At 55.6% G+C, this 9,891-nt stretch overlaps 2 protein-coding genes across 5 annotated transcripts; one reads left to right on the plus strand and one right to left on the minus strand.

Annotated features, from left to right (window-relative positions):
- The first annotated feature begins 417 nt into the window (after positions 1–417).
- On the plus strand, positions 418–4,555 carry LOC119251957 (E3 ubiquitin-protein ligase PPP1R11). 3 transcript variants are annotated; one of them, XM_037519238.2, is made up of 3 exons: positions 418–696; positions 2,027–2,135; positions 2,559–4,551. In XM_037519238.2, the coding sequence occupies exons 1-3, from the start codon at positions 628–630 to the stop codon at positions 2,759–2,761; spliced, it is 381 nt and encodes a 126-aa protein (XP_037375135.1). In that variant the 5' UTR covers positions 418–627; the 3' UTR covers positions 2,762–4,551. The 3 variants fall into 3 exon arrangements, with proteins under 3 accessions (XP_037375135.1, XP_037375137.1, XP_037375136.1); XM_037519240.2 differs by lacking the exon at positions 418–696 and adding an exon at positions 863–929 and having other exon boundaries at positions 2,559–4,555; XM_037519239.2 differs by lacking the exon at positions 418–696 and adding an exon at positions 863–905 and having other exon boundaries at positions 2,559–4,555.
- On the minus strand, positions 4,545–9,600 carry LOC119251956 (RING finger protein 39-like). 2 transcript variants are annotated; one of them, XM_037519237.1, is made up of 5 exons: positions 9,223–9,600; positions 7,407–7,429; positions 7,112–7,203; positions 4,871–5,163; positions 4,545–4,672 (listed from the first exon to the last, which is right to left on the minus strand). In XM_037519237.1, exons 1-5 carry the CDS (start codon positions 9,583–9,585, stop codon positions 4,583–4,585), a joined length of 861 nt encoding a protein of 286 aa, XP_037375134.1. In that variant the 5' UTR covers positions 9,586–9,600; the 3' UTR covers positions 4,545–4,582. The 2 variants fall into 2 exon arrangements, with proteins under 2 accessions (XP_037375134.1, XP_037375133.1); XM_037519236.1 differs by having other exon boundaries at positions 4,545–5,163.
- Positions 9,601–9,891: the final 291 nt, after the last annotated feature.

Consider the following 9,891-nt stretch of genomic DNA (forward strand, 5'->3'; position numbering starts at 1 on the left):
AACGCGAGTGGGTTACTATAAGGTCATTACTGCTGCTCCTTAGTTTTCCACGTCCTCCCACAAAGGGATAAAAATCGGCGGGGAAGGGCTCAGCCACGCATAGCTGAGCTAGGTGCTGCAAACCCCCATCTCCCCCCACGCCGCTGAGCGCCGAGCCACACCCCTCCGCCGCAGCCGCTCCGGCTCGCTCCGACCGACCGACCCCTCCTTGCCCTCGGTTGCCCGTGCGCGCGCCGCCCCAGGCCGCCCCAGGCCGCCCCTCCTCCCCACGCGCGGGGAAGCCTCTTCCGCCAAGCTTGCGGCGCGCTCTTGCGGCGCCTGCGCACTGGCACACCACTGCGGAACTAATCCCGTGACGCCCGCGTTGTGACGCAGGTAGTACCCGGGAAGTGAAAACGGGGACCACAGACTGCGTCACACCCGGAAGTTGAGAGTCGGAAGTGGGGTTGGACAGGTTATCCTCAGGGGTGGGGAAGCGCAGGCCCAGGAGGAGGGGGAAAAAGAAGGCCGAGGCTCCTGACTGTTATTCTGAATCCGATACCGATTCTCTTAGTCCCAGGGGCACTGAAAAAGAGAAGAGTCTCTCATCCCACTTCCTCCCCACCTTGCCTCTCCTCAGCCTCAGCCATGGCCGAGGCAGGGGCTGGGCTGAGTGAGACCGTCACTGAGACAACAGTTACCGTGACAACCGAACCCGTGAGAAAGGCGGGGGGTGGTGCTGCGTAGGGGTCTGGGTGACTGGGAGGGAGGGGACAGGGTTTCGGAGAGTTGCCGCAGGGCTGGGCCGGGGGATGCGGGCGGGGCGGCATTGAGGAATTGGGTTTGGGAGAATCGCAAGTTCTTGAAGATAGTTGGAGTAGCAGAGATTGTGCAGAAGTCTGGTCGAGCGGCTTGAAGTAGAGGATGTAGGTGATGCTGTTGCAGCGGTGGTGTGTATAAGTGATGAAGGAATGGGAACTCGGGGATTGGGGAACTAGGGAGGTGATAGAGGAAAATAAGGCTATGTAAGAAAGCATGTTTGAAGGCCGGCAGTAGGGCAATTTAACCAGAAACTTACCAATAAATATCTCTTCAAGGAATGAATGAAAGGAAGTGGGGGGGGGGAGGGACAAAAAATGGAGATGAAGATGACATTTTGAGAAATACAGAAAAGTATAGAATTTTCGGGAAAAAAATAAAAGGTTAGGTTCCTATCAAAGAGAGAAGGGAAGGTAGTTTTGGGTTTTATAGCATCTGGATTAAGGGAGTTTATAACAATAGTTACCAGAGATAGGATGCTAGGAATAGGTGGATGGGGGAGGGGCTAGGCTTGAGTGAGAGAAGAGTTCTCTCTTTAATGGAAAAAGAATAGGTGATCTGGAAAAAAAAAGAAACATCAAAGATTAGGCATTGGGGACTGAGAAAATAACTTTCATATATTAATACCATTAAGGATGATTTGGGGAGGAAGATGGAGAGCCAGCGAGGATTTTATTTTCCTTTAAAGATTTGCTTCCCTAGGTTAGGAATTGTGTCTTTTCTGTATATTAGTCGTCATCAAGAACAGGAAATAATTTTTTAAAAAAGATTTATTTATGCATACAAGAACTGGGGTACAGGCCAGACGTGCGGGGGTTAGAGGATTCACCAGAGACAGTGGGGAATAGAACAGGCAGATTGAAATACACTACTGAGGGGAGCAGTGGGTGAGACAAGAGCGGTCCCCTGCACCATGCAGGTAGCCCCCTGGCCGGGGATTAAACTCCTGCCACAGTAGCTGCAGATAGCTTCATAGGTTGTGTCTTAACCCCTTGCGCCACCAGAGGCCCAAGAACAGGAAATAATTATTCATGATTGCTCAAGGGACTCCCTGAGGTCAAAGATCTGTTCTACTTTATTTGCTCCCCAAACTCAGCTCTTTTGGTGCTGTGTCTGTGATACTGATTGAGCTGGGGAAGGGAAGAGAGGAGGCCCCTGGGAGGGAGTAGGAGAAGTCAATAGAAAGGAATTACAAGGGAATGCTCATCCCTCTTACTGTAACTTCCAGGAGAACCGGAGCCTAACCATCAAACTTCGGAAACGGAAACCAGAGAAGAAAGTGGAATGGACGAGTGACACTGTGGATAATGAACATATGGGGCGCCGTTCATCAAAATGTGAGTATTTCTTAGTAATCCTGCAGTTCTGGTTACCCTCTGCATACTGCATTCCTTCTTCCTTCACACATGTCCTGGCACTGCCCTTCCTGAAGCCCCCAGAGGCTCCCAGTCCTGTCACTGTTTTGGTGGTTCTCTGGCAACTAGGGGAGGAGATCAGAGTTACAGGGAAAGAATTAGGATGTGCCAGGGTCAGAAGGCAAGAGGTACCAGAGGTGAGAGAATTGGAACTTTGGATCCCTGACTCTCCAAAAAGACAGGGTTGGGATGCCTGAGTACCAGGGGACTTCTGGAGGCCTGGGGACTCCTGGAAAGTAGAAAACAATGATGGAAGTAAGAATTTGGAATGAGATCTATGAGAATGGAACTGACTCTACATCTATTCTTCTCCCTCTCTAACTGGACTCCTCCCTCTACATCCAGGCTGCTGTATTTATGAGAAACCTCGGGCCTTTGGCGAGAGCTCCACGGAGAGTGATGAGGAGGAAGAGGAGGGCTGTGGTCATACTCACTGTGTACGGGGCCACCGCAAAGGACGGCGTCATTCAACTCCCGAACCGACCCCCACCACCCCTCCACAGCCCCCTGACCCTTCCCAGCCCCCACCAGGGCCAATGCAGCACTAAATTCCTCTCATCCCTACCATTCCTGTGTCCGGCTGGCCCTGAATGTATCCATGTGGCTACTTAAGGACTAAACCCATAGATTGATCCCTTCTCCAAGCCCTGCTCCTGTCTCCTCTGCCTGATAGATGGAAGGGGGAGGAGGGTAGAAGAGGGTAACCAGAGATCCTGGAATTCTGACTTGCTGCTATTCTACAACCCACACTTCTGGGTTCTCCCAGCTCTCATTTCTCCGGTATTCATCCTTCTCTCTCCAGGGTCCAAGCACCTTGGTCCCGGTCTCTTCCCTTCGTTTTCACTGCCAAACTGCCTGTCCTGGGATCCACTTATCTTGGCCCCCTGCTCTCTCTACTTGAGTCTCAAACACTTAGATTGAGTTTCCAATAGCTCCAGCCTTCACTGCCAGGGTCCCAGTCAGATTCCAGGCAATCTTGCCACAGCTATGCTTGTTTTTCCTGGCTTAGAGCTCTTCTACTAATGTATTTATATAATCCTAACTCTTACTCCTTGCCTGAGGAATGGGAGGTCTTATGGGAGACCTCAGGGTTCCCAGACTTCCCCTGCCCCTCCTGCCCATCTCCTTGTGCCCTCAAGAGGAGTTAGGGAAGAGAGGTCTTTGTCATTCTCACCATTAATGGAAACTAGAAAATCATGAAACTTCTATCATGTGATCTAGGATTTCTGACAGAGCTGGCTTCAAGACGGGTCACTTAGTGCCAACTCAGTCTTTGTCTTCCAACTTTGGAAATAGATCCAATACAGTTCCAGGGGCCTGAGTCTTTGGGAGAGGGAAGGAAAGAGAGGGAGCAGTGATAGGGGTATATCCCCTACTAACTCTTACCCCTACCTTCCTAAACTTTTGACACCTCTGCCAGCGCAGATGTCCAGCCTTCCCCTCTTACTGGGATCAGAATGTTCTCCAGGCCTCTTGCCATGCATAATTGCAGAGATCAATCAATCCGTATCACCACTGAGATCTCATTTATTGCCACAGATGCACAAAATAAATAACCCAACATCACAAAATGTGTTAAATATGGACCCATTTATACATATGGGGAAAGAGGTGAGGTTATGTACAGGGATGAATTTGGGGTGTCCAGATGATTCCCAGGTTGAGGAAAGAAGAGGTAGCACCATTGGTTCCTTACTATGAATATGTGCAAAAGGGAGTTTTAAGTTTTTAATGGGAAAAGGCTATAGACATAGAGAAGAGGGTGAAGTAGAATTCACCTGCAAAGGACATTAAGTTTCCTACAGGGCCCGAACACCAAGGCCAGGGTCAATTCTCTTGGTTTTTGGTTTGGTTTGGTTTGATTTAGGAAGAGGCTTTTGCTTCTCTTGAGGAAAACCCTCAGCATGGACAGGGCAGGGAAGCCAAGTCAGCCCTTGGGAAAAGCATTGGACCCTTTGAGACCAGGAAAGGTATAGATGGGAGGTAAATAACTAGCAGGGCCTCTAGTAGTAAGCCTGGGCCATTTACCAATACTGATGGGGCAGGGCCTTTCCCAAATTGAGACCTGGAATAGCTTAAGGTAGAAGGCCAGGGTCGATTTGTTAGTGCCGGGTTGTACGGGAGAAGCGGCTCAAGAGGGCGGCAACAGGAATAAATTGGGCTTTGGTACTGGATATGGAAAGGAGGCAGTTGGGTTCTTAACACTTTGGGAGAGAAAAGAGACAGAGGGGGTGGGTGCTCATTGGTACTCCCCACTGGGCCTGGGGACATGATCCCTGGAATGAGCGGGCTTTCTGTGTCCAAGAGAAAGCATCCTCCACGCAGGCCAGACCAGATGGGGGGTGGGAACGGAGAGGGGCAGCTGAGTATCAACCTTCCGCGGGCACTATGCGGAGCGGGGCGCGGGAGTCGCGCGTGCACAGTAGCGGGAACACGCGCTCCCCCAGGGGCCCGGGCGCCTGGAAGGCGAACAGCAAGTCCAGCGAGCGGCCGTCGTAGAAGGCCACGCGGCCCCGCTCCCAGTCCAAGTCCACGCGAATGCGCCGCGGTGGGGGCCCGGCGTTGCCCAGCGGGGTGGGCTCCGGCGCCGTGAGCGCCCACAGGCGGCCCCCGCGGCCCTCCACGGCCCACACGGCCCCTGCGGGGCACAGCCCCACGCGGCCCTTGCGTTGCACCGACTCCCCGGCCGCGCCCACGGCGTAACGGCTCTCGCCATCGTCCTCCTCTTCCCCAGACGAGTTTCCACAGGAGGCGGCCTCCGACGTCTCCACCTCCCAGCAGTGGCGGCCGGCCCGGAAGCCCTGCGCGCCCAGCACCGCCGGCAGCTGATCGAAGCGCGCGGGGCCGTCAGGGGGCGCGGGTGTCCCTGGGGGCGCCAGGCTGACACTGCGGCGGTCCGGGGAGATGAGCAGGCGGCGGTGTGCGGTGCCGGGGTCCAGGGTCAGGTCGGCTGGAGAGAGGAAGGCAGCGACAGGACCCCATGAGAGAGATTTCCGAGACAGAGGCGGGAAGGGAAGGGGGAAGCGCAGTGGAGAGCGTGTAAGAGGCCTCACTGCGGCTCCGAAGGCCGCCAGTAGACCCAAAGAAAGTGAAGGCCACGAAGGGCAGGACTGGGCACGACCCATGCACCACTATCTCCTGTAGACTTGGACTTAGAGAAGGACCCTCTGGCCCAGGGCAGGGGCAGAGGGCAGAGATCAATTGCGAGGCTGACTGCTTTGTGGAGTTGAGGAGAAAGGGTGAAGCTGATCTGACTTTTAGGGAGGAGTGGAGCCTGATATCTCAATCTGCAGTATCTGGGGTGGAGCTTGGGAGCTGGGTCAGCAGGATGGGGAGGTGAACCTAAAGAGAAAGACTGATACCAGATACTGAACCCCAAGGGACAGAGAGGAAGCCTATGCATCCGGAGAAACCAGCCCATTCACCCACAAGAATAGGAGGGAGCGGACAGGCCCATTTCTATAAGGAGGGTGGGGCAGAGAAACAAGAAATGGTGATAGCTGCAAGGACCAGAAGAAATTATTGGGGTTATTGGGGTACTTGAGGAAAGACTGTACTAAGGGTGCCACAAGTTGTCTAGGTTGGGTGGGATGGCGGGTGACCAAGAAGGTGAAACATCTTCTCTGGGCAGTTTAAAGAAGGGTGGAGAGCAACCTTGGGAGCGATGGAGGAGGGAACTCTGCAGGAGCTGCAGAGAAGGCCCAGAGACGGGCGGGGAGATTCAGGAGTCCTGGGAACCTTCTAGAGAAGAACGATGAGAATTGGTGCAAACAGAAATACTTGAGGGGCAGCTGACCTCCAGGAGTCTGTTAAAGTTAGAGGCAGTGTGTATGAGTGAATGAAAAATTAAGAGGAGGAATGGCTGAAATATGACAAATGGAAGACAGACATTGTTAGGGGTTGAATTGTGTTCCCCCCACCACCACCACCAAAAGATGTTGCACTCCCCCAGCACCATTTGACCTTACTTGGAAGATCTTTACAGATGTAATCAAGTTGGAATGAAGTGATTAGGATGGACCCTAGTCTGTCCAACATGAATGGTATTCTTTTTTTTTTTTTTTAAGATTTATTCATACAAGAACCGGGGTACAGGCCAGATGCGCGGGAGGGTGAGAGGATTCACCAGAGACAGAGCGGGGAACAGAACAGCAGACTGACTGAAATACACTGCTGAGGGGAGTAGAAGGGGAGGAGAGGCCTACTGCACCATGTGGGATTCTCCCCCATGTGGGATTCTCCCCTGCCAGCTGGGATTGAACCCGCGCTGCAGAGGCTGCGGACAGCTTCACAGTGCTGCGCTCAACCACCTGCGCCACCAGGGAGGCCCAAGAATGGTATTCTTTTAAAGGGGGGAAATTTGGACCCAGAGATAAATGTATACAGAGGAGGAGGAGGGTGTTAAGACACAGGGAGAATGGCACCTGGAGGCCAAGGAATGCCTGAGGCTACAAGACAAATTAGAGTCACAGAGCCCATTCTCCCTCACAGCCCTTAGAAGGAACTTGGTTTTGGACTTTTATCTCTAGAACATAAAAAGGCAGCAAACCTGGGACTCCCTGGTGGCGCAAGGGGTTAAGCACCACTCTATGAAGGAATCCACAGCCTCTGAAGCACAAGTTCTATACCCAGCCGGCCAGGGAGCTACCCACATGGTGAAGCAGACCTCCCCTGTCTCACCTGCTGCTCCCCTCAGCAGTGTATTTCAGTCAATCTGCCTGTTCTGTTCCCCACTCTGTCTCTGGTGAATACTCTCACCCTCCCTCCCGCCCCCCACATCTCTGGCCTGTACCCCAGCTCTTGTATGCATAAATAAATAAATCTTTTTAAAAAATTTTTTTTAAAAGGCAGCAAACCTAAGACTCTGCATTCCATTCCCTCCCTTCTACCCTCTTTACCTGTCAGTCTATGAAGCATGTTTTTGACCACTGGGTAATCTTCAGGGAGATCATCCTCTGTGTTAGATGTCTTGGGTGTTGGGGCATCAAATCTGGACAGATGAGGAAGAAGGGTCAGGAAACTGGTAGATACCCTCTGATGCCCTGACCCTTACCCCACTCACAACTCTGGAGCAGGGAGGGGTGAGACCTCGCCCATAAAACCTGTCTGTGAGCGGGGACAAAGCTATGGGCCCGTGAAAAGGTGATGGATGTGGCAGGTGGAAGAAGGGGAGGGACAGTAAAAGTAACTCACCTTCTCCATGTCTTCCTTATATCCTGGGTGGGGAGAAGAAAACATGGATGTGAGTGCTGGGTGTCATGCTGTCCCTCTCTCCTCCTGCCTCAGGTGAGCTGGGTCTGACCTGGTGACTTCTCTTCCCACCTCTCAGAGCCATCTTACCCTTTATCCCTGGTGTTTTTCCTCTCATTCTCCCCATCCCCTTTCCTGACCTTCCTTCCTCTACACCACTTTATCTTCATCCTAATTCCATGCCACTATCCTCCCCCCTTCCCCGTTCCCAAGAGCTCTTCCTTCCCCTTCTCCAATCTCATCCAAGCCCTTTTCTTGCCCCTGGTTCCTTGCCTTCTCCTTCTTCCCCACTCCCTACCCCTAACCCCATTCTCTCTTCCACTCACCCCTATCCTTATCAGCCTTTCTGAGGGTTTACCCCAGACAAACAGCTCCCCCCACCCCATGACACAGACCAAACACATACCCAGACCCTTGGGCTAAGAGTTGGTATATAAAAGCCTTATAATAAAACTGCTTCCCCTCCTGCCATAAAAGCCCGGTGGCGTTTATTGGGCCCTTTGTTTTGTGTGTCTCTTCCCCCGCCAAGGAGGCAACTGGACTTGGATGCGTGCCAAGAGGCCCAACTGCTGGCAGGGTACCTTGGGAGCCAGGAGAGGGCGCCGGATATTTCCCTTCAGAGATTAGGGTTCCCCCCCTTCCCCCTTCACTGTCCAGTGGGAGTGACTGAAGCAGACCAGTAGGGTGATGAGAGGAAAGGCAACTTGCCTAATTATGCCAATTACACCTAGACTAATTAGATCTATGTGGACTTCAAAGGGTGGAAGCAAGACCAGAGACCGGCTTGGCTGCTGGGGAGAATCCAGTCAGGAATCCCGGATGCCTGGGGGTCCCGCAAGGGAATGGGGTTGGTTGATGGCCAAGGAATTGGAGGCTCCTGACGGGCGCTGGGGGTGAGGTGGGGGGTGGAGGGATGAAAAGGCTGGGGTGCAGAGAGCCGCCAGATGCCGGTTGCTCCCTCGCACCTCACCTCCAGCCATCACCGCCCCTACCCGGGGCCTTGGGAGGAGCTGAGGACAGTAACCAACAACATACAACTCGGCGAGAGCCGCAGCCCGGGAACTAACCCCAAGAAGCTACACGGGCATTCGGATTTCCTCCCCTTTCTCCCTTTTTTGACAGCCCCGCCTTCCCCGCCCCTCCACTTCTGCTTTTTCTCCGCGCGCGCTCTCGGGTGCTCGGAGCCGGGTAGCTCTGATCTCCCGCACCATCCCCAGGCTCCCAGCGCCTCCTCGCGCCCCGATCCCCCTTTTCCCCACCCCCACTCCTGTCAGCTTCCCACTCCGCTCCCCTTACCCTCCCGTCCCTCTCCCCAACGCCAGCTCCCTTCCCCGCCCCCCCCGCCCCCCGCCAGGTCTCCTCCTGTGCACCCAGGGGCCTCCCTCCAGGCTCCTGAACTTCGCAGGCTCGAGGGGCCCCAGGGGGACCCTCGCGGCCAGTCCAGGGCCGCAGCCCCTTCTCTGCCTCCCACCCTCTTCTCCCCAGCTTCTCTCACGAGACAGATGCGCGTGCAGCAGCCTCTCCCCCCCCCCCGCCCTCGCCCCCGCCCCCCAGCAGAGCCAGCCTCTCCCCGCGTCCTCCCTGGCACCCCTCACTTCACAGTGAGGACTCGTGGGCAGTCCCGCCCCTTCGACCTTTGCTTTTCTCAGCGCCGTCCTTGGGCGAAACTTCACCAGCAGGTATCACGTCTGCCCCGGGGCGCCCACGAATCTCCCCCTTCCTCCCACGGCTGCGGACCCCGGAAAGCGCCCCTTCTTACCTCCTCCTGCGGGTCCAGGCAGCCCATGGTGGGGATGCGGCCCCCTCGGCGTCTCCCGGTGCGGGCGCCGGGCTCGGCCAGCTTCTCCCGCAGCCCGCGGCTGATGCGCACCTCCACCGCCAGCCGCACGTTGGACCTCAGGCTGCGGCGGGGGCACGGCCGGCCGCAGCAGGGGCAGGCGGTGGGGGACGCCTCGGTGCCGGGCGCCGGCGGGGCCCCCCAGCGGCGGGCCAGGCACGCGCGGCAGAAGCTGTGCTCGCACGCCAGGAGCACTGGGTCCTCGAAGGGGCCCCCGCACAGCGGGCACGTCGCCAGCTGCTCCAGACGCTCCACCAGCCCCGGGCCCAGCTCGGGCGCCTCCATGGGGAGCCGGCGCCCGGGTGCCGTCCCTTGCGCGACCCCCGCCGGCGCCTGCGAGCGCGCAGATGGCGGCCGCCCCCGGCTGCTTGCTGAGTCGCTGCCCCTCTCTCCGCCTCCCGCATTAACTTTCCGACGCGCTTCTGCCCCTCTCCCGGGATGGCCTCCCTCTTCAACCAGTCTCTGGCTCCGCCAATCTCCCCACCACGTCAGGCTTTATAGGGAGGGAGGAGGCCCTGCGGGAGGTAAACATCAGGCCTTGCGCAACACCTCATCTGGTTCTCCCGCTTCCCAGGTAAGGTTTGGGGGAGG

The sequence above is a fragment of the Talpa occidentalis genome, unplaced genomic scaffold, assembly GCF_014898055.3.
Source record: "Talpa occidentalis isolate TD23 unplaced genomic scaffold, MPIMG_talOcc4v2.1 talOcc4.2, whole genome shotgun sequence".
In the NCBI taxonomy this organism is placed as follows: Eukaryota; Metazoa; Chordata; class Mammalia; order Eulipotyphla; family Talpidae; genus Talpa; species Talpa occidentalis.

Bases quoted from the DNA above. Each gene is read 5' to 3' on its own strand.
- LOC119251956 (XM_037519236.1), bottom strand. From the start codon at position 9,585: ATGGAGGCGCCCGAGCTGGGCCCGGGGCTGGTGGAGCGTCTGGAGCAG. The intron at 7,430-9,222 runs GTAAGAAGGGGC...CTCCCCACCCAG, and splicing joins GCCTGGACCCGCAGGAGGAG to GATATAAGGAAGACATGGAG. The intron at 5,164-7,111 runs GTAAAGAGGGTA...TCCTCTCTCCAG, and splicing joins CATGCTTCATAGACTGACAG to CCGACCTGACCCTGGACCCC.
- LOC119251957 (XM_037519238.2), top strand. From the start codon at position 628: ATGGCCGAGGCAGGGGCTGGGCTGAGTGAGACCGTCACTGAGACAACA. The intron at 697-2,026 runs GTGAGAAAGGCG...TGTAACTTCCAG, and splicing joins TTACCGTGACAACCGAACCC to GAGAACCGGAGCCTAACCAT. The intron at 2,136-2,558 runs GTGAGTATTTCT...CTCTACATCCAG, and splicing joins GGGGCGCCGTTCATCAAAAT to GCTGCTGTATTTATGAGAAA.